Raw genomic sequence first — 22,805 nt, forward strand, 5'->3', positions numbered from 1 at the left:
ATTTCTGGTTAGACCAAGAAATATAGTGAGCCATTGTGTATATGAAATCATTTGTTACTTCCTATTGTCTAAACCAAGGCCTTCTGATTTCATACAAGATGAGAATATCTTTTAATCTTCTTGCATTCCTCCTCCTAGTCCTTCATCATCAGTCAAATGGCCAAAATAATCCAAATATTAGCATAGGTTCTACTTTCACTGCTGGAGAAAATGTTTCTTTGTTATCCTTGTCCGGGGACTTTGCCTTCGGATTTTATCCTGTTTCAGATACTCTTTTCCTAGTTGGAATTTGGTTCAACAAAATCCAGAAAACAACACTTGTATGGTCAGCAAATCGCGACAATCCAGCTGAAATCAGATCAACTATTAGTCTAACAAATGATGGTCAGCTTGTGCTCAACTATGCTAATGGCACAGTTCAACAGATTTACAATGAGTCTGCAAGGTTGGGAACCATGCAAGATGATGGAAATCTTGTCTTGAGAGACTCAAGTTCAAATAAAGTTTGGGAAAGCTTTAAATCTCCCACTGATACACTTTTGCCAGGACAAACTTTATTATCAGCAGGAAAGCTCTATTCTAATTCTATTTCGGATGGGAATTCCAAGTACTCTAAAGGGAAATTCATGCTAGAAATGCAAGCTGATGGAAAATTGGTACTATCTGCTTATCATTTTGGAGACACAGGATATTGGCTGAGTAGTTCAGTTGATGAAGGAAACCGTGAAGTGAAATTAGTTTTCGACCAGAGGAATGCATCTTTGTACCTTGTGAAAGATAACAATAACACAATTTTTTCTTTTCCATCGAATGTGCCAACCCCAGTTGAAGACTACTACCACCGTGCAACTATAGACAGTTTTGGCAACTTCCAGCAGTATGCTTATCATAAGACTAATGGTAGCAATTGGATTAGAGTTTTGAAGATCCCTTCAGAGCCATGTATGGTTAATGCTGTTTGTGGGGCTTATGGATTCTGCAGCTCAAATGATAATGAAACTGTAAATTGTGACTGTCTTCCGGGGTATGTCTTCTTGGATCCAAGTAATCCTACCAAAGGTTGTCATCCGGAGACAATGATCAACTTCTGTGCAGGTCATCTATCTAGCGGAAATTTCACAATAGAGGCTATTCAGGATAGTGACATGCCTTACAATGAGGTTGGGGATTATGAAATTTATCTTGATGTTGACGAGGAGGAATGCAAGAAAGTTATCATGGAAGATTGTTATGCCATGGCTGCTTCTCTAATCAATAGGGAATGTCACAAGAGGCGTACTCCTATACTCAACGCCCGTAGAATTTCTATGACCACAGGCAGCGTTTCCTTCATCAAGGTGCCTATTAAGTCAGCTAAAGATGACATATCAACAAAAAAGAAATCCAACACCAGAGCCCATCTCACTGCTGGCCTTATAACTACCAGTTCACTTACTTTCCTATTTGGAGCCTTGGCGTTTTACTATCATCCTGCTCCTCGGAGACTTGTAAAACGAGAGTGGAATCCAAATTCATCAAGAATAGGTATCAATTTCCGCGAGTTCACATACAAAGAACTGCATGAAATAACTAATGGCTTCAGCAAGCAACTTGGAAAAGGAGCTTCTGCAAAAGTTTACTATGGGAATCTCAAGTTAAAGGATGTTCAAGTAGAGATTGCGGTGAAGCTGATGAAAGACGTTGCAGAGCCAAGTGAGAAGGTATTTATGACAGAGCTAAAAATCATAGGCAGAACTCATCACAAGAATTTGGTAAAGCTATTAGGATTTTGCATTGAGGATAATCACTTCATTTTGGTTTACGAGTTGATGAAGAATGGAGCTTTATCAGATTTTTTGTTCAAGGAAGAAATACTGCCTACTTGGAGTCATAGAACTGAAATGGCACTAGGAATTGCAAGAGGACTGCTTTACTTACATGAAGAATGTGATTCTCCAATCATCCACTGTGACATAAAGCCTCAAAATGTACTTCTTGACAGTAAATACAATGCCAAGATTTCAGATTTTGGGCTATCGAAACTCTTGAAGAAGGATCAAACAAGAACAGATACTTGCGCAAGAGGGACAGTGGGATATTTAGCACCAGAATGGCTAAAGAATGCTCCAATAACACCCAAAGTTGACATTTTTAGTTTTGGTGTAATGTTACTGGAGATAACATGTGGTAGAAGGCATATTGAGCTTAGCAGGGTAGAGGAAGAGAGTGAAGATGATGAAGGTGATGATTTATTGCTTGTAAATTGGGTTTCAGGCTGTGTGAGAAGTGGTAGAATTGACAAACTTGCAAGGAGTGATCCTGAAGTATTGAATGATATTAAAAGACTTGAACGATTCGTGAAGGTGGGATTGTGGTGTGTCCATCCTGATCCAACTGTTAGACCTTCAATGAAAATAGTGATGCAAATGCTTGAAGGCATAACTGAGGTTGGAGTTCCTCCAATGTTTTATAACTAAATGATTATTTAAATCATCAACAGGGAGGAGCATCGGAACAAGACGAAAAATTGGAAGGAAAAAGGCCTCCTTGGCTTTGCAAACTGGAAGTGAATAATGAAAATTGTCATAGTGTTAATATTTAATACTTGTGCTATTGTAAAATTATTCTAAGTCTCAGAGTTTGATTGTTAAGTTTTTTCTTTTTTTGTATGAAGTCCTGAATTTGAATTGTTACTTTTGCTAGTTTATAATCTGCACTTCAGTTTCTCCCTGGTCATGTTTGTTGTACCTTTATTTACTCTGGGGTTTGAGTATTTCTTGTTCTCTTCAGTTCGATGTTATCAAAAGCAAAAAGCACAAAAAAGTTCTAAGGTCCTTAAGCTTTAACGAAAAATGCACAAGTATAGTGTTGCCATTAACAAGAAAAAGTATACCTTGGAAACTCGATGATGTAACAAACTCAATAGCTACACCAACACAATTTAAACTCAAACAATCGATAAATATATTTCACTAACTCGTAATTGGAATTACAAAGGAGTTTAAGAACTAAAATGGAAATTGAAGAACATAGATAGAAGAAAGGAGATGAAAAGCAGAACTCAGAGAAAGGGATGAGAGAACTAGACATTTTACTCAACAACTTTCATAAAGTGTTCTTTCTCATCCGTCATCCTTTTAGCTAGTTGTTAAGTGGGCCTGAGTCCCAAATGAGCCTATGCAAAGGCCTTCTAGTTTTATTGCTTCTTCTTGGCCCAATAACTAGTTGTGTGAAATCCGTGTGGGTATTGACATTGGATTGAGGCTTGTTCATAACAGATGATGACACTGAAATGCACATTAAGTTTCCAATACATTAAAAGTGATTTATAAGTTAAAAGTGAACCCCAACTTTTAACTTTTGCCTTTTTTTTTGTGTACTTTTTCAGGTTTAAAAAAGTTCTTAAAGGCACTTCTTTTTGTGTTATCCGAACACTTACAATATTAAAAAAAAAGTCACTAAAAATAAATCAATCTGAACCCCTTTTTAAGTGTTTTATTACCTTAGAATCCGGAATTCATCTGTTTATTTCCCAAATACTAAGCTGAAAGTGTTGGGCCAAGTCCAATTCCAACAGCATTAGGACTTGATTACTTTAATAAAGATAGCCATCAGATGTATTTTCAGATGGGCATTCCTTTATATTTTAGGATTATTTTGCAATTTTTTTTGGCCTTAAGTGAAAATATAAGGATACTAAAAAAAAAAAATGCAAACATCAACGATAAAAAAGACAATTTAATTGCTCTCCTTTTTAAATTGTGAGATTGTATTATATAAATTCTTCAATTCATGATGCATGCATATGGCTAAAGCTTAGTTTATAATCATAAAGTACTTGTATAGCATGAGTTCATGTCAAAATTATTGGAAATATGTAATTATGGTCAATAAGATCAATAATGATAAAAAAATCTTAATATCAATTGAAACCTTAACAAAATCCCGAACTCCTAGAATTCCATTGATGAATTTCTCACATACCTTGATGAACCCTAGATTTGGAATTGAAAGAGGAGACTTGAAGCTTGAATAACCCTAGGCCCATGTATGGTACTCTCTTCTAAGGACCGTATTGGTTGTCCTTCAAATAATTACTGGAAATCCACATCTCTGACCAAGAACCACGAACCGTCGATCAAACCACGAGCCATATACACACGTCGTATATTGATCCTCAACCTTAAGCCTGGACCCTCATACTACGAACCCTTGATGCCATGTACGGTCCATACATCCTTTGACAGGCCATACTGGCTAGGCGTAGTACACTCACTAAAGACTTGGCTTTTCTGAAGGTTAACTACGAACCAATAACGTAACTATGAGTCGTGTTACAAGTCATTCGTGTAACTCAAGGTACCAAAATCCCACTAAGTCTGGAGTTCAGTCCACGAGACCAACTACGGCTCGTGTAGCCCTTCATGGACCGCAGTGGTGGCTCGTAAACCAAAGTTTGAGACTTGACATTTTCCAAATTTTTAACTACCAATCTATGACTAGTTCCCACTGCTCATACAACCATCTATGGACCGTACATGGGCTCGTGGAAACATTGCACCATCAACTTTTTCTTTCTAATTCAACTTTTTTACTTTAGAGGTGTTACATTTATAAACCTAGAATATAACTTAAACAGATCAAAATCAGGTAAAATATTCCTTTTGGCCCAAGAGGAAATATTAAAAAAAGAGAGATAGGGGGGAGCAATCATGCTGATGCCACAGTGACGTAATAAGAATGTAGAATATATATTGCAAGATAAATGAAAAGAACTCCACACACTCCAAGTGACCTAATAATCATGGCCTTGTGCATTACAATATGCAAGTCTTTGAATTATGGCATTTTGACGAAAATATTTTTATTCTCCATTTGTATTTGTTCGGATTTGAAACTTTTACAGAAAAAAATAATGGTTCAGTTTTTTTGAAAGGCATACACATATATCTACATATGCTTTACCAAAGTTAGTAGAGGACCATACATATCCAACCACTATTGACTTCCTTACAAAACATATTCCATAAAACAAGGACTACATTTTCTTTACATAACATAATATTTAAGAAATTAACAATTAAACAAAAGACATCTAGAAATATCTCATTTTCTAACACTCATCCTTGAGATTTTTCTTGGATACTCCTAACTTAGCCCTTAGAACTTCAAATTTCCCCTTAGGAAGAGCCTTGATCATAATGTCTGCAATTTGCTGATCTGAGCTGCAATGAACAAGTTGAACTTCGTCATCCTTCTCTGCTTGTCTGATAGCGTGAAACTTCACATTTATATGCTTGCTACGACCATGTTGCACTGGATTTTTAGCCATAGATATTGCTGACTTGTTGTCAACCTTGATGACAGTAGTTTCAATGTCATTTTGCTCCAGATCACGTAGAATCTTTCTTAACCATAGAGCCTGATTAGTTGTACCAGTAGCGGCAATGTATTCTGCTTCTGCGGAAGATTGAGCTACCACCTCTTGCTTCTTTGAATTTCATGAGAACATGCATGAACCAAGTGTAAAAGCATATCCAGAAATGTTTTTCATATCATCAACTCTTTCTGCCCAATCACTATCTGAATAACCCATCAGTTGCCTTTCTCTTCCTTTTTAAACCAAATACCATAATCAATAGTTCCTTTGATATATCTCAACGTTCGTTTAGCAACACCAAGATAACTTGACTTGGAGCTTGCATAAACCTCGACAGTAAACTTGTCGCGAACATAAGATCGGGTCTTGTTGCTGTCAAATACAGCAAACTACCAACCAGACTTCTATAAACAGTTGGATCAGCCCTGTCACCTCCTTCAAACTTCGAAATCTTTTCATTGTGAACCAGTGGAGTCGGTACAGACTTGCACCTCTCCACCTTGAACCTTTTAAGAACACCCCATGCATATTTTCTCTGAGAAATAAAAATTCCAGCAGTAGCTTGATGAATCTCTATTCCCAGAAAGTAACTCATTTCACCCAAATCTGACATTTCAAACTTGGTCTCCATTTCTTGCATGAACTGATTCACCATTGCTTTATTGCTTCCTGTTACCAAAAGATCATCAACATAGAGTACTAACACCACAAACACATCTCCTCATTTAGCCTTCTTCACATATAAAGTGGCTTCATTTTCACTTCTCTTGAAGCCACAATGAATGAGATGATCACCAATCTTACTGTACCATGCTCGAAGAGCCTACTTTAATCCATACAATGCCTTATGAAGTCAGTAGACTTTATCCTCCATTCCTGCAACTTGAAAGTCTTCTGGTTGATCAACATATATCTCCTCCTGCAACAATCCATTTAAGAATGCAGATTTCACATCCAAATGATACAGCTTCCAATTTGATTGAGCTACCAAAGCAAATAGCAGCCTTATTGTATCATGTCGTGCAACAGGTGCAAGCGTGTCCCCATAATCCAGACCTGCAACTTGCGCATAACCTTTCACAACAAGCCTTGCTTTGTATTTATCAACTGAGCTATCTGGATTAAGTTTGGTTCTATAAACCCACTTCACCCCGATCACATTTCTGTTTTTGGGTTTATCAAACAACTTCCAAGTATCATTCTTCTCTATCATACCAATCTCCTCCTTCATAACTTCAATCCAAACTTCATGTCTTGATGCTTCTTGATAACTATTTGGTTTCGAGATTGCAATATTGCATCTTTCATATATCTGTTTACATCCCTATTCTATTCAAATAGGACGAAACGTCACGGTGACTCAAAAAATAATCAATTGATTCAATTTTAAAAGAATTTTAAGAAAATAAGAATTTTAAAAGAGTCGCCACCTAATTTTATAAAACTAGGAAATCAATTAATTAATCTACGAAACCAAGATATTCTAGGTAAGGAGTTCAAGTTATTCCGAAAGGAAGGGGTTAGGCATCCTTCGAAATCCACAAATGTGGGTCCTAACTGAATTCATTTTTTTCAAATTGAGGATGAGAATAAAATAATGTACAAATATAATAACATGCAATATACACAAGTAATATGATAAAATAATAATATAGGAATCAGCCTAAATTTACCTATCGTCAATATTATACAATATAAATAGGAGTATAATTTGAATAACTTCAATAGGAAGCACCTCTGGATACCTGTAAAGACACTTAGTAAAAGTGTTATTTATAAATAAATATGAATAAAAATAAATGAATCAAATATTAATTTAAAAATAAAAATCCGTCTTATTAACATGGGAGACCTTGAAAATCGACGGTAATTTCTTCATCGGTCATTTTAACTTACAAAAAATATAAATTTAAATTAAATTTCCGTCTTTTATAATGTGGAGGTCTCCAAAATCGACGGAGAGATTTTTTTATTGGCCAATTTTAACATAAAACATATATAAACTTAAACTAAATTTCCGTCTTTTAAAATGAAGAGGCCTCAAAATTGACGTAGAGATTTTTTCATTGGCCAATTTAATATACAATATAAGAAAATATAAATGAGAACATGTTAGAGTAATAAAAGAAAATAACAGTGGCAATCATATAAAATGACAACTTATATATTAATTAACAATATAAAGGCATAATTTGGCAACAATTAAAAAATGTAAGCAAAGCAACATGAAAAAACTCAAAGTTATTACTACAGAAACATTTGATCAGCTAAAACAAAAATATCAACAACTTAATATGCAGCAACTTAACAACAACATCCAACTTAATAATTAAAAAATCAATAAATAAATAAAAAGCAATGTAAACAACAAAAAAATAACGAACGGGAAAAACATAACACTAATAGTAAATAATAATAACAAAAGCTAACAGTGATGTATTACACTAAGATGAGCAGTAAAAGTAAAATAGTGACATGACAAGATAATAAATAAGGGAGTAATTTTGAACAAACAGTAGGACTTAAGCAACAACAATACCACCGTAATAACATTAAACATTATTCATCAGTAGTAAAATAATGACATTTAAACATAATTATTAATAATCACAGTGATAAGAAACAAACAAATATATCTATGGAAAATGGCTTAGAACTGTAAACAAAATACAATAAAAATAACAAATGACATAAAAATAGAAACAAAGGGAAGAAAGATTTGTGATACCGACTAAGTTTCAGGTTGCTGATGGTGGTTTCGTGGTTTCTCGGCAGAGCTTGTTGTTGGGTTTGAGAAGAATGGTTGTTTGGGTCGTTTTCGGTGATGTAACCCTCTGATTCGCGACCTCGTAGCTCGGAGCTGATGATCAGATCTGGTTTGCTATTCGCCGGAGCAACGATTTTGAGCCAAAACACTTGTAAAGAGAAGAGGAAAACGTGAAAGGGGAAGGGGAATGGGACTGGTTCGTTTTTGGTTTGATGTTGCTGTTTGGAGTTGTTTTGTTGGCTTCGGCGGTTGTTATTTCTGTTGTTGTTGGTCTGGCAGTGGCGAGGAGAAGGTATAGTAAGGGTCTTGGGTGTTTGTTTGGTAGTGAAAGAGGTCGGAAAAGAGTGGGGGTTTTGAGTGGTTCTACGACGGGTTTGAGGAGAATGGAGGTGATTTTTTGAAGATTGCTTCGCCGGAAAATGAAGCTAGGAGCTGGAGGCGTTTATGGAGTTGAGTTGCGAGCTCGAAGCTCCCTAGTTCAGCGTTTTGGTGGTAAATGGTGGACTGTAGGTGCTGGTTTCTGGAAGAAGAAATGTGCTGGGGTTTTTGGGTTTTCGCCAGAAACAAACGGAGATCAGGTGAGGCAGTGGAGGTGGTTTGGCGTTTGGTTGGCTGCTCGTGGGTGGAGGGTTGTGGTTCGTTGGGATTATTGGGTCGGTTTGGATGTGTGTTGGCAGCTAGAAGCTTCAGGTGGTTTTGGGTGTTGTGCGAGCTCAGATCTTGTTGTTCGTCATGCCATGGAGGGGCCTACTCCTATTTCGGCTCTTATACATGCTGCTACTATGGTAGCGGCCGGAATTTTTCTTGTAGCTCGGCTTCTTCCTCTTTTCAGAGTTATACCTTACATAATGTATTTGATCTCGGTTATAGGAATTGTAGAAAATAGTGACAGTTGTATTAAGTTGTTTAATTAGAATAGCTTAAATACTAATTAGTTACAGAGTCTGTTAGATTAAATCTGATAGTCAGTTAGTTAGCTTTGTAAATAAAGTAGTTGGTTAGTGACATGTATAAATAGACACACTTGTATCAATGAAAGGTAATGCAGTTTCACAAAATATCTCCAATCACTTTCTTCCTTCTCCTCTAATGTCAATGTAACAGTGCTAGGTTAATACTTTCAACATGGTATCAAAGCTAGGTTCCATTGAAGCCTAGCATATCTTGCTGCATAGATTTTTACGTGAGAAGAGATCTGGAGAAGACAACTGCATATACTCGAGAAAAGGAATTTGGGGATTTCATCACTAATTGAGGAATTACAGACAATTTCATTTGTACGAAGTCAAATCCAGTTTGAATCCAAAGAAGGAGCTCAAAAATAGTAGATGCAGCAGATCTGTCAACACAATCGCCATCTCCATCAAGTTCCACACAGGTTCAGACGTTCACCGATATTCACCCCAGAATTCCCTTGTATCTTCATCCTTCAGATACACCAGGTAGCATTCTGATTTCGCAAAAACTAACTAGTATAGAGAATTACACAGGTTGGAGCAATTTGATGAGAGTAGCATTATTAGCTAAGAATAAAATTGCATTTGTAGATGGATCCTGTAGAAAAGAAAACTATGTAGGAGATTTAGCACATGAATGGGAAAGATGCAACGCCTTTGTTCTGTCATGGATTACTAACTCTATTTCGAAGGAATTGGCAAATGGCCTCATGTTTTCGTCTAATGCTTGCACTGTATGGAGAGATTTAAAGGAACGTTTTGATAAAAGAAATCTAACTAGGATATATCAATTGCATCGTGAAATATGTACCATGAGTCAGGGCACTCTTACTGTTTCAGAATACTACTCTAAACTTAGAAATCTATGGGATGAACATGTCTCTTTAGTACCATTGCCTGCTTGTGAATGTGACAAATATAGGGAGTATGCTGATTATATGGAGAAACAGAAGCTTATACAATTTTTAATGGGACTAAACGAGACATTTGCTCAATCTCGAAGTCATATTCTGATGATTGTTCCTCGCCCTAACTTGAACCAAGCCTACAACATGATAATGCAAGATGAGAGTCAGAGAGTTCAGTCAAGCATGATTTCTGCTTCAGTGATACCATTGCAACAATTAGATATTAATGAGCCTACGACATTAGCATCTGTCCAACACAATAAATTTAAGAAGGCTAATGATCTATACTGTGAGCACTGTCATATGAGAAATCGTAACACCAAGTATTGCTACAAGTTGGTAGGATATCCGGCTGATCACAAGTATGGTAAAAGGAATCTTGAGGATAGAAATGTGGATAGGAATGACAGGAAACCTCAGTTTGGGGATGAAAGACAGAGATTTCAAGGTGATAGGCAACAAAGGTTTGGTGGAAATAGGAGGCAGCAGGTACACAATGCACAATATGTTGATAATTCTGAGTATGGAAACAAACAACAACAGAATCAAAACATAGGCCAGCTAGATGGATTGGAGCTTGGCAGTGATTCTTCTTCATCTATGTTAGTGCCATCATTTACTCATGATCAGTATACTCATCTCATGAGGATGCTGAAAAATGACTTTTCACCACAAGAAAGTATAGCTAATATGGCAGGTATATCCCAGAGCACTACTTCATGTTTTACATCAAGGTGTTTTTATGCAGGTTTAGACACAGCTCCTTGGGTGGTTGACACTATTGCTACCAATCACATGGTCTGTAATATAAAATCCTTGCTAAATCCCTCATTTGCACCACCTTCTAACAACCAAGTACACCTTCCAAATGGCCAAACAACAGATGTTAAACACATTGGCACAATAACACTTTTTGACAATTGTGTATTGAACAATGTGTTACATGTCCCTAAGTTTGAATATAACCTCTTGTCCATCTCCAAGCTTACCAAGGAACTTCATTGTTGTGTTTCTTTTTATCCCTCTTTTTGTACCTTTCAGGACCTGTCAACTGGCAAGGTGTTGGGGATTGGTAAGGAAAAAGAGGGCTTATACATGCTTTCCTCTACTCAACAACATCCACCTGCTAGTGTTCTAGTTGAACACCAATCTTGTTCATCATCTATTCATGTTGATAAAGCTGATACATCCATCTGGCATCTCAGACTTGGGCATGCACCAATAGCTGTTCTTCAGAAGATTCCCATCCTCAACTCCAACAATTTTCCTGCAACATCTATTTTTTGTCATGTTTGTCCTCTTTCTAGACAAACTAGATTTCCCTTTCCTACTAGTACTAAGAAGTCTGTTCATATTTTTGATCTCATTCACATGGATGTTTGGGGTCCTTATAAACAATGTACTTACAATGGTTACAGATATCTCCTTACTATTGTTGATAATCATTCCAGAATGACATGGATTTACTTGTTAAGATTGAAAAGTGATGTAATAATACACATTAATTCATTCCTTAATCTCATTAAGAATCAGTTTTTAGCATCTGTTAAAATTGTTAGGACTGATAATGGGTTGGAATTCTTCAATTCTCAATGTCATACTCTTTTTACTTCCCTTTGTATTATACATCAAAGTACTTGTGTGCATACACCTCAGCAAAATGGCATTGCTGAGAGAAAACACAGGCACCTTCTTGAAATGGCAAGAGCCATTAGATTTCAGGCTCATGTACCCCTCAAATTTTGGGGAGAATGTGTCACTATTGCATCATTTCTCATAAACAGACTGCCCTCCACAGTTCTATCTAACAAATCACCTTATGAGGTATTTCATGGACACCCTCCTAAGCTAGACCATATCAAAGTGTTTGGATGTCTATGTTATGCAACCAAACCTCTGTTCACAGATAAGCTGTCTTCCAAAGTTATACCCTCTGTGTTCATGGGCTATTCACCCACCCAGAAAGGGTACAAACTTTACAATATCTTCTCAGACACCTTCTTCATCAGTAGAGATGTTTCCTTCAGAGAACATATCTTCCATTTTCAGCATCCCAAGTCCACTTTCTTGGCTCCAGACTCCTTGTCCACTTCACATACTTTTCCTCCTACCTCAGCATTTCCACATCTTATGGATGTGCCCTTGTCATCCACTCATCACACCTTGCCCATACCTTCTTGTTCTTCACTTCCATCTGTTCCTTCAATGTCATCTTCTCCTATCACTACCACTGATCCTGCCATTGTTTCATCTCCACATCCTGCTAGGAAATCCACCAGAGTTACTAAGCCTCCCATTTGGCACACTGATTACATTACAAAATCATCTACATCTCATCCAATTTCCAACTATCTTTCTTATTCTGCAGTCTCACCATCTTACAAAGCCTATCTCACAGCCTTTTCTGTTTCTATTACTGAGCCATCTTCTTATACTCAAGCTGCTCAAGATAAGCTTTGGGTTTATGCTATGGACCAAGAGATTGATGTACTCACTGATAATCACACTTGGGAAGTTGTAGACCTACCTGCAGGTAAAACTCCTATTGGATGTAAATGGGTGTACAAGATAAAATACAAGGCTGATGGATCTATAGAGTGGTATAAAACTAGATTGGTTGCCAAGGGGTTTACTCAGCAAGAAGGGCTTGATTACCATGACACATTCTCTCCCGTGGTTAAAATGGTCACTCTGAAGACTGTTGTTTCTATTGCTGCTCAGTCTAACTGGCCTTTATTCCAATGGATGTTTACAATGCCTTCCTCTAGGGTGATCTTATAGAGGAGGTTTATATGACTTTGCCACCAGGTTTTGGCAGCCAGGGGGAGCATAGGGTATGTAGGCTACTCAAATCCCTGTATGGTTTAAAACAAGCCAGCAGACAGTGGAATTTGAAGCTTACAACAGCTCTGGTTCAGTCTGGTTTTACACAAAGCAGGTTGGATTATTCTTTGTTTACAAAAGAGAATGAAAGAGAAATTGTTATCATACTTGTTTATGTTGATGACCTGCTAATTACTGGTAGTGACAACAAGTTAATTCAGGATGCTAAACAAATTCTGAACCATAATTTCAAAATGAAAGACCTAGGGGAGTTGAGGTACTTCCTTGGTATAGAATTTGCCAGATCAAGTAGAGGGATCTTGATGAATCAAAGAAGATATACACTGGAGCTAATTTCAGAATGTGGTTTGGGGGGAGGAAAGCCTACTGCAACACCACTAGAACAGAATAAAAAATTGACAAGCTTGGAGTATGATAAAGTTTTTGAGTCTACAGATGATGATGCAGAATTGGAGGACATAAGAGTATATCAAAGACTCATAGGAAGGTTATTGTATTTGGCAATGACAAGACCAGATATTTCCTATGCAGTACAACATCTGAGCCAGTTCATGCATGCACCTAAGAAATCACACTATGAAGCAGCCCTACATGTGGTGAGATATGTAAAGCAACAACCTGCATTGGGACTACTTATGAGTAGCAAGAAATCAGGAAAGGTAAAGGCCTATTGTGATGCAGATTGGGCATCATGTTTGATATCAAGAAAATATGTGACAGGTTTTAGAATTAAGTATGGAGACTCACTGATTTCATGGAAATCCAAGAAACAAAGTACAGTGTCAAGAAGCTCAGCGGAAGCTAAGTATAGAAGTATGGCAACAACAGTGGCAGAGTTAGTGTGGTTGCAGAGTTTGATGAAGGAACTAGGTGCTCAAGTGGAGTTACCAATGGAGTTACATTGTGACAATAAAGCAGCCTTACAGATAGCTTCAAATCCTATGTATCATGAGAGAACCAAATACATAGAGATTGATTGCCACTTCATTAGGGAAAGGTTACAAGAAGGACTAATTACAACTTCCTACATTGCTAGCAAAGATCAATTGGCAGACATATTCACAAAAGCTTTGGGAAAACAACTGCACACTGAGATGTTATTCAAGTTAGGATTGCTCGACATTTTTCACCATCCAACTTGAGGGGGAGTGTAGAAAATAGTGACACTTGTATTAAGTTGTTTAATTAGAATAGCTTAAATACTAATTAGTTACAGAGTCTGTTAGATTAAAACTGATAGTCAGTTAGTTAGCTTTGTACATAAAGTAGTTGGTTAGTGACATGTATAAATAGACACACTTGTATCAATGAAAGGTAATGCAGTTTCACAAAATATCTCCAGTCACTTTCTTCCTTCTCCTCTAATGTCAATGTAACAGTGCTAGGTTAATACTTTCAACAGGAATAATAACAGTATTATTAGGAGCTACTTTAGCTCTTGCTCAAAAAGACATTAAGAGAGGTTTAGCCTATTCCACAATGTCTCAATTGGGTTATATGATGTTAGCTCTAGGTATGGGGTCTTATCAAAGCGTTTTATTTCATTTGATTACTCATGCTTTGTGAGCTAAAGATCGCCGAAACAATGGAGAAAGGTTCGCCGGAGAATCAGTGTGGTTTTGATACAGTTTCTAAGCTGCTGGTTGGTAGATCTTTTGAAACAGTGAAAAGAAAAATAAAAATGGATTGGGGTTTTTTTTATTGTCGAATTCCGGGGTAGTGGTGGCCGGAGAATAAATAGTGAAACCTATCTGGAAATTTATAATTCTATTCTAAAAAATAAATTCACCAACCTCTATTTTTTAACTTAACCAAAACTTATATAGGAAATAATTGTTAAATGGGCTCAATTGTGGCCCAAAATTATCGATCAAGTAAAATATTTGTATTTGAATGAATTTCTAGACTGTGCAAAATATCAAAATAAATATTAACAAATGTAACAAATAAAATGAATATTAAAAAAAATATAACGAACGTAACTAATGACATGTAAAAATGCAATTTTAAGATTAACTGATAAAAGAAAAATCCTAAACTTTGATAAATAAGGATAGCTATCGATAAACTTATTTAAAATTATAAAAAAAATATTTTGAACTATTAAATAAGTAAAACTTAAAATTTGAAAATTTTTGAAAATGTTAGGCCTAAATTGGGTGTCAACAATATCTCGGAAAGGGGCCTTGTCTTCAAAATTGGCGAATCAAGTGAGGATTCCCCTTTTGATTCCTTGTCTTCTTCCAGAGTTTCAGACCCAAATGATTGGATTTCAGGCAGCGGACTCCAGTTCTGAAAAACTGCATTATCTTTCTCAATTTGCTCTTTATCCCAATTCCAATAAGCATGCTCATCCACGACTACATCTATTCGGATTGAAATACTCTTTGTTTGCAAGTTGAAACTCTATAACCCCTGGCTTGTGATGAATAACCAATAAAGATCCCCAATTCACCTTTTGGTTCAAGTTTGCTTCTTTTGACAGAAGGAACATGAGAATAGCATATCGAACCAAAAACTTTTAGATATTTGGCAGATGGTTGTATTCCACTCAATGCCTCAATATGAGTCTTTTCATCCACAACTTTTGTTGGCAGCCTATTTAACAAATGCACTGAAGTATGAATAGCTTCTGCCCAAAAGCTTTATGGCAGTTTCTTTTCCAGCAACAGACATCTTGCCATTTCAACTACTGTTATGTTCTTCCTTTCCGAGACTCCATTTTGTTCGGGCGAATAGCTTACTGTCAACTTGTGATCAATCCCCATATCTTCACAATACTTATTGAACTCGTTTAAAGTGTATTCGCCACCATTGTCCGACCTTAAAGCCTTTAGCTTACAACCACTTTGTCTTTTCGCAAAAGCTCTAAATTTCTTGAAAATTGAAAATACTTGAGACTTGTTACTCAGAAAATACACCCAAGTCATCCTTGTTAATTCATCAATAAAGAGCACAAAATATTTATTGTGTCCCAAAGATGATGCCTGCATAGGTCCACACACATCAGTGTGAACTAGTTCAAGTTTTTCAGTTGCCCTCCAGGTAGCACTTTTAGGAAATGATTTCTTGTATATCTTACCCATCTGACATGACTCACAAACTTCTTTAGACAGTGAAATCTCAGGTAAATCCTTAGTCAAGCCCTTTTCATACATAGACTTTAAAGTAGCATAGTTAAAATGACCATATATTTTGTGCCACAACCATGACTCATCTTTACTTGCAAAATTTGCACTATCAAACATCCTATCTAAAGGAAAAGTTTTATCCACCATTTCTACTTTAACAATCAAACTATCTTCAGAGTAAAAAATCAAACAATGTTTGTCCTTAAAAAATAAGGAATAGTCTTTAGACATCATTTGAGTCTCACTTAACAAGTTACATGCTAAAGAAGGAACATACAACACATCATGTATAAACTTTGTACCTTGTGTAGTCTGAAAGGCAACTGAACCCTTTCCAAGTGCATCTACCGTCTCACAATTTCCCATCCTTACTTTAGTTTTGATTGACTTGTCAAGTGTATGAAACATGAGCTCATTGTGTGACATATGACTCATACATCCATTATCTATGAACCATGATGATTTGTTGGTTGTGTTTTCTTCATGAGAAGCCATAAACAAGCTTTCTTCTTCATTTTCAGTCTTTTTAACAAAATTTGCCTGCTGCACACGGTTTTGTTATGGTTGACTCTGCCTGTCCTTGCAATTTTTCTCAATATGACCCATCTTTCTACAGAATCTACATTGAACCGGTGGCTTTCCTTTGAATCAACAGTCTTTTTCTTGATGATTGGTTCTTTTACAGTGGCTGCAAGGAGGAAACTTCCTTCTCTTTGAAGATTCCTTCCTTGGTTTTCCCTTTTCTAATTTATCTCCTTCCATCCTTCTATTATTCTTCATAGGCTGTTTGCCTTTATGTTGTGCTTGAAATGTCGCTTCTGCTACTTCTTCATCTCTTATACTTGATCTTTGTTCTTGGGCTTGCAACTTGCTGATCAATTCTGCCACAGATAAAGTCTTCAAATCACAAGATTCTTCTATTGCTGAAATCTTGGACTCAAACCTTGCTGGTAAGCTTATCATCATCTTCTCCACCACCCTTGAATCTGGAAAGGTTTCACCAAATAGCCTTACTTTGTTTACAATCTCCACAAGTTTGGCAGAATACTCTTTCACAGTATCTCCTTCTTTCATCCTTAACATCTCAAATTCTCTTTTGAGAGTTAAGAGTTTGACAGTCTTCACTCTGTCACTTCCATCGAACTCCTATTTTAGCTTCTCCCATACTTCTTTAGGTGTTTCACAAGCCATTATTTTTGTGAGAATCACATCTGAAGTGATGAATGAAGACATATGAAAGCCTTGGGTTTCCTTGACTTCGCATCTTCATAAATCTTCATTTGTGCAACTGTTGGATTTGGTCCAAGTGGAAGAGGATCATCTTCACTTTCAATTGTTTCCCATAGACTAAGAGCTTTGAGATAAGCCTTCATCTTTATCACCCATATGTGATAATTTTCTCCCGTAAACATAGGAGGGCCTGCACCCCAGAAGTTGTTGGATGCCATGTTACTGCTGCTCAGCTCTCACCATAGAAGGAGAAAAAACCTTAGTCTTCTTGCCTTCACAGATCCCTCGAGAATAAGGGCTCTTGATACCACTATTAGGATTTGAAACTTTTAGAGAAAAAAATAATGGTTCAGCTTTTTTAAAAGGCATACACACATATATCTACATAAGCTTTTCCAAAGTTAGTAGAGGACCATACATATCCAACCACTATTGACTTTCTTACAAAACATATTTCATAAAACAAGGACTACCTTTCCTTTACATACTAAACATAATATTTAAGAAAATAACAATTAAACAAAAAACATCTAGAAATATCTCATTTTCTAACCGTATCTAATAAGTTTATTTGTTATGAAAATAATTATAATATCTCAAAAAGAATAAAGTATTTTCCGTAAGATTCCAACAATTCCTGGTGTAAAAATGGTTTCTTGGAAAATCCTGTTATGGTCTATCTCAATTTATCTGTCATTTATTAGCTCTTTCTGTCAAAAAACTACTAATATTGTCCCTTTTGGTTCCAATATCACAGCTAGAACTGAATCTTTACCTTAGTAGTACTGGACTCTTCCTTGTTGGCATATGGTTTGATAAAATCCCTGAGAAAACTCTCGTTTGGTCAGCCAATCACGATGATCCAGTTCGTGCTGGATCAAAGGTTAATCTAACGCTCAGTGGATGCCTCGTGTTGACTGACTCTAATGGGAGAGAGTTTGTTTTGTACAATGGCACAGGCACAAGTCTTGTGGGAAAGTTTTGAATTCCCAACAGATACGATTTTCCTGGTCAAGTTCTTGTCATGGGGCAGAAGCTGTTTTCCAGTGCCAATGGGACAGTAGATTACTCGAAGGGGAAGTATAGACTAGAGATGCAAATCAAATGTGGTCTTGTCTGCATATAGAACTGCTGATTTTGGCTACTGGAATTCTGTAACTATAAACAATAATAATGTAAGACTGGTTTTCAAAAACACCAGTCATACTTTGTTCATTACAAATGGAAGCTCAATCTTATCCAACTTGACAGCGAACTTTCCTGATTCAGTTCAAGATTATTACCACAGAGCTATGATCTCTGATAAAGGAGATTTCCAACAGCTCTTCCATAGAAAATTAAATAGAAAGGGTATTTGAAACTACAGAGGAGCTTTGCACGCAGGAAGTGTTGAATGAACTACACTGCAAAAATTGCTGATTTTGATCTTTCAAAGCATCTTATGAAAGACCAGACGTGAACAAACACGAATTTTAGAGGAACCATGGGTTATATGGCACCAGAATGGCTAAAAAGCGTGCCCGTAACAACCAAAGTTGACATCTACAGCTTTGGTGTTTTGCTGCTTGAGAGTATCTTCTGCCAAAGGCACATGGACTTGAACCCAATCGGCCAAGAAAACAAAGAGCTCGAGTTGATCTTAGTCGATTTGGTTCTTCATTGTGTGAGAAATGAGAAGCTTAGAGCTGTTGCTAGTCTTGATGAAGAAATTATGTTACATTTTAACAATTTTGAGAGGATGACTATGGTGCTTGTGTCCTGAGCTGAATCTTCGACCATCTGCAGCAAAGCTTGTTCAGATGTTGGAAGGAACTATAGAACTAGGTGTTCCTCCTATGGTTGATACAACTATATGAGTCATTTTCTGTATTATCTTGTAATTTTTCCAACAATTAAGTGTCATTCTGTTTTATTAGTCATTAGACCTGGTTAAATTTCAGTGTTTTTCTCATAGTTCTCTGGTGCAAAAAGTTGTGTGTTTTCTTACTTGCACCCTTAGTGTGTGCATTATATATACTTTTCCTTCTGAAGAGTCTTCTTAAATGTCACTAATGCTTGTGTTGAAGTCCGCAGTAATAAGCAATCACGTTATTGCAGAAAATGGATCATCGGCTAGTCCAATAAGCAATCACTTTGTTTTCAATCATTCTTTCCACCATTAATAATAGATAGACCGCAATAGGCGTTACCATGACAACCTCTCCAGTCCACCACTAGCTAATAGTCAAAGAACAACGTTCAAGTGTCAAAGTTGATGGCTTTGATAGTGCAGTTTCTTGTTAGAATTGATGCTTAAGTTATAGGTACCCCCATTAAACAGTCAAAATTTAGTGAACCATTGTGTATATGAAATCATTTTTTACTTCCTATTGTCTAAAATATAGCCTTCTGATTTCATACAAGATGAGAATATCTCTTAATCTTTTTGCAATATTCCTCCTCCTAATCCTTCATCATCAATCAAATGGCCAAAATAATCCAAATATTACCACAGGTTCTACTTTCACTGCTGGAGAAAATGGTTCTTTGTTATCCTCGTCCGGGGACTTTGCCTTTGGATTTTATCCTATTTCAGATACTCTTTTCCTAGTTGGAATTTGGTTCAACAAAATCCAGGAGAGAACACTTGTCTGGTCAGCAAATCGCGACAGCCCAGCTGAAATCAGATCAACTATTAGTCTAACAAATGGTGGCCTGCTTGTGCTCAACTATGCTAATGGCACAGTACAACAAATTAGCAATAGGACTGCAAGTTTGGGAACCATGCAAGATGATGGAAATCTTGTGTTGAGAGACTCTAGTTCAAATAATGTTTGGGAAAGCTTTAAATTTCCCACTGATACACTTTTGCCAGGACAAACTTTATTATCAGGAGGACAGCTCTATTCTAATTCTATTTCAGATGGGAATTCCAAGTACTCTAAAGGGAAATTCAGGCTAGACATGCAAGCTGATGGAAAATTGGTACTATCTGCTTATCATTTTGGGGACACAGGATATTGGCTGAATAGTCTAGATGATGAAGGAAACCATGAAGTGAAATTAGTTTTCGACCAGAGGAATGCATCTTTGTACCTTGTGAAAGATAACAATAACACAATTTTTTCTTTTCCATCGAACTTGCCAACCCCAGTTGAAGACTACTACCACCGTGCAACTATAGACAGTTTTGGAAACTTCCAGCAGTATGCTTATCATAAGACTAATGATAGCAATTGGTTTAGACTTTGGAAGATCCTTTCAGAGCCATGTATGGTTAATGCTGTTTGTGGGGCTTATGGATTGTGCAGCTCAAATGATAACGAAACAGTAAGTTGTGACTGTCTTCCGGGGTTTGTCTTCTTGGATCCAAGTAATCCTACCAAAGGTTGTCATCCAGAGACAATAATTAACTTCTGTGCAGATCATCTATTTACAGGAAATTTCACAATAGAGGCTATTCAGGACAGTGGCATGCCTTACAATGAGGTTGGGGATTATGAAATTTATCGTGATGTCGACGAGGAGGAATGCAAGAAAGTTATCATGGAAGATTGTTATGCCATGGCTGCTTCTCTAATCAATAGGGAATGTCACAAGAGGCGTACTCCTATACTCAATGCCCGTAGAACTTCTATGACCAAAGGTAGCATTTTCTTCATCAAGGTGCCCACTAAATCAGCTAAAGATGGCATACAAACAAAAAAGAAAACCAACACCAGAACCCATCTCACTGCTGGCCTTTTAACTACCAGTTCACTTACTGTCCTATTTAGAGCCTTGGCTTTGTACTATCATCCTGATCCTCTGAGACTCGTAAGACGAGAGTGGAATCCAATTCATCAAGAATAGGTATCAATTTCCGCGAGTTCACATACAAAGAACTGCATGAAATTACAAATGGCTTCAGCAAGCTACTTGGAAAAGGAGCTTCTGCAAAAGTTTACTATGGTAATCTCAAGTTAAAGGATGTTCAAGTAGAGATTGCGGTGAAGCTGATGGAAGACGTTGCAGAACCAAGTGAGAAGGTATTCATGACAGAGCTAAAAATCATAGGCAGAACTCATCACAAGAATTTGGTAAAGCTATTAGGATTTTGCATTGAGGATAATCACTTCATTTTGGTTTACGAGTTGATGAAGAACGGAGCATTATCAGATTTTTTGTTCAAGGAAGAAGTACTGCCTACTTGGAGTCAAAGAACAGAAATGGCACTAGGAATTGCAAGAGGACTTCTTTACTTACATGAAGGATGTGATTCTCCAATCATCCACTGTGACATAAAGCCTCAAAATGTACTTCTTGACAGCAAATACAATGCCAAGATTTCAGATTTTGGGCTATCAAAACTCTTGCAAAAGGATCAAACAAGAACAGATACTAGCGCAAGAGGGACAGTGGGATATTTAGCACCAGAATGGCTAAAGAATGCACCAATAACGCCTAAAGTTGACATCTTTAGTTTTGGTGTAATGTTACTAGAGATCACATGTGGTAGAAGGCATATTGAGCTTAGCAGGGTAGAAGAAGAGAGCGAAGACGATGAAGGTGATGATTTATTGCTTGTAAATTGGGTTTCAGGCTGTGTGAGAAGTGGTAGAATTGACAAACTTGCAAGGAGTGATCCTGAAGTATTGAATGATATTAAAAGATTTGAACGATTCGTGAAGGTGGGATTGTGGTGTGTCCATCCTGATCCAATTGTTAGACCTTCAATGAAAATGGTGATGCAAATGCTTGAAGGCATAACAGAAGTTGAAGTTCCTCCAATGTTTTATCACTAAATGATTGTTTAGTAATGAAGAACCTTAAGGAACATCTTGCAGTACTTATGCTCTTGTAAAATTAGTCTAAGTTTTAGAATTTGAGTTGTTACTTTTGCAAGTTCATAGTCTGTGCTTCAATTTCTCCCTTTGTCATGTTTGCTGTAACTTTATTTACTCTGGTGCTGTGTATTTCTTGTTCTGCTCAGTTAGTGTAATGCGCAAAAAAGCTCTAAGGTCCATATGCTTTTGTAATGAACTCAACTCTATGTAACAGTAACCAACTTCTCAACTATATTAATAAGACTAGAATTCAATTACAAATCCGGAAAGTAAATGCAACCATGCAAATAGCAAATACCCAAACAGAAATGTACAAATACTGAACGTAAGAACTATGGAATTGATAGACCGTAGAAGGGAGATCGATGAGAAGTTTAGACTCATAAAATAAAGGGGATGAGAGGAATCAGACTTTTTACTCAATAATTTGCATAAGTCTAATTTTCTCTCACAAGTCGTATTTATTAACTCGGATCCCAAACACAGTCTCTTAATTCAGTGTTAGGCTTCTTTGCCCATACTAGTCCTGACGCGTTTGGCCTTCATAACAATGCTATAACGAAAAAAGGCGCAACGGGAGGAAAAAAATACAAATACATACATACTTAGTCCAATACTAGTAATTATAAGCATGAAATGAATGACCAGTATAAAAAAAATTGATTTTTTTTACGATAAAGTGAAATATCAATTGTTTAGCGTTGCCTTTTCAGAAGACGCTTATTGACAAGGAAAAGTATACCTTCGAACCTCGACGATGACACTGAAATGGAACAAAATCAGGTAAAATATTCCTTTTGGCCCA

At 36.8% G+C, this 22,805-nt stretch overlaps 1 protein-coding gene across 1 annotated transcript; it reads left to right on the forward strand.

Moving 5' to 3' along the window:
- Positions 1-41: 41 nt before the first annotated feature.
- LOC125839449 (G-type lectin S-receptor-like serine/threonine-protein kinase LECRK1) lies at positions 42-21,958 on the forward strand. Its single transcript, XM_049518423.1, has 2 exons — positions 42-2,342; positions 21,845-21,958. Exons 1-2 carry the CDS (start codon positions 42-44, stop codon positions 21,956-21,958), a joined length of 2,415 nt encoding a protein of 804 aa, XP_049374380.1.
- The last annotated feature ends 847 nt before the right edge of the window (positions 21,959-22,805 follow it).

Source organism: Solanum verrucosum, unplaced genomic scaffold (genome assembly GCF_900185275.1).
Source record: "Solanum verrucosum unplaced genomic scaffold, falcon-dt-bn FXZP01000306.1, whole genome shotgun sequence".
In the NCBI taxonomy this organism is placed as follows: Eukaryota; Viridiplantae; Streptophyta; class Magnoliopsida; order Solanales; family Solanaceae; genus Solanum; species Solanum verrucosum.

What these genes read in the sequence shown, in the direction of transcription:
- LOC125839449 (XM_049518423.1), top strand. Translation starts at nt 42, where the DNA reads ATGAAATCATTTGTTACTTCCTATTGTCTAAACCAAGGCCTTCTGATT. An exon ending in GACTTGAACGATTCGTGAAG is followed by an intron (nt 2,343 to 21,844) that starts GTGGGATTGTGG and finishes CGATTCGTGAAG; the next exon opens with GTGGGATTGTGGTGTGTCCA.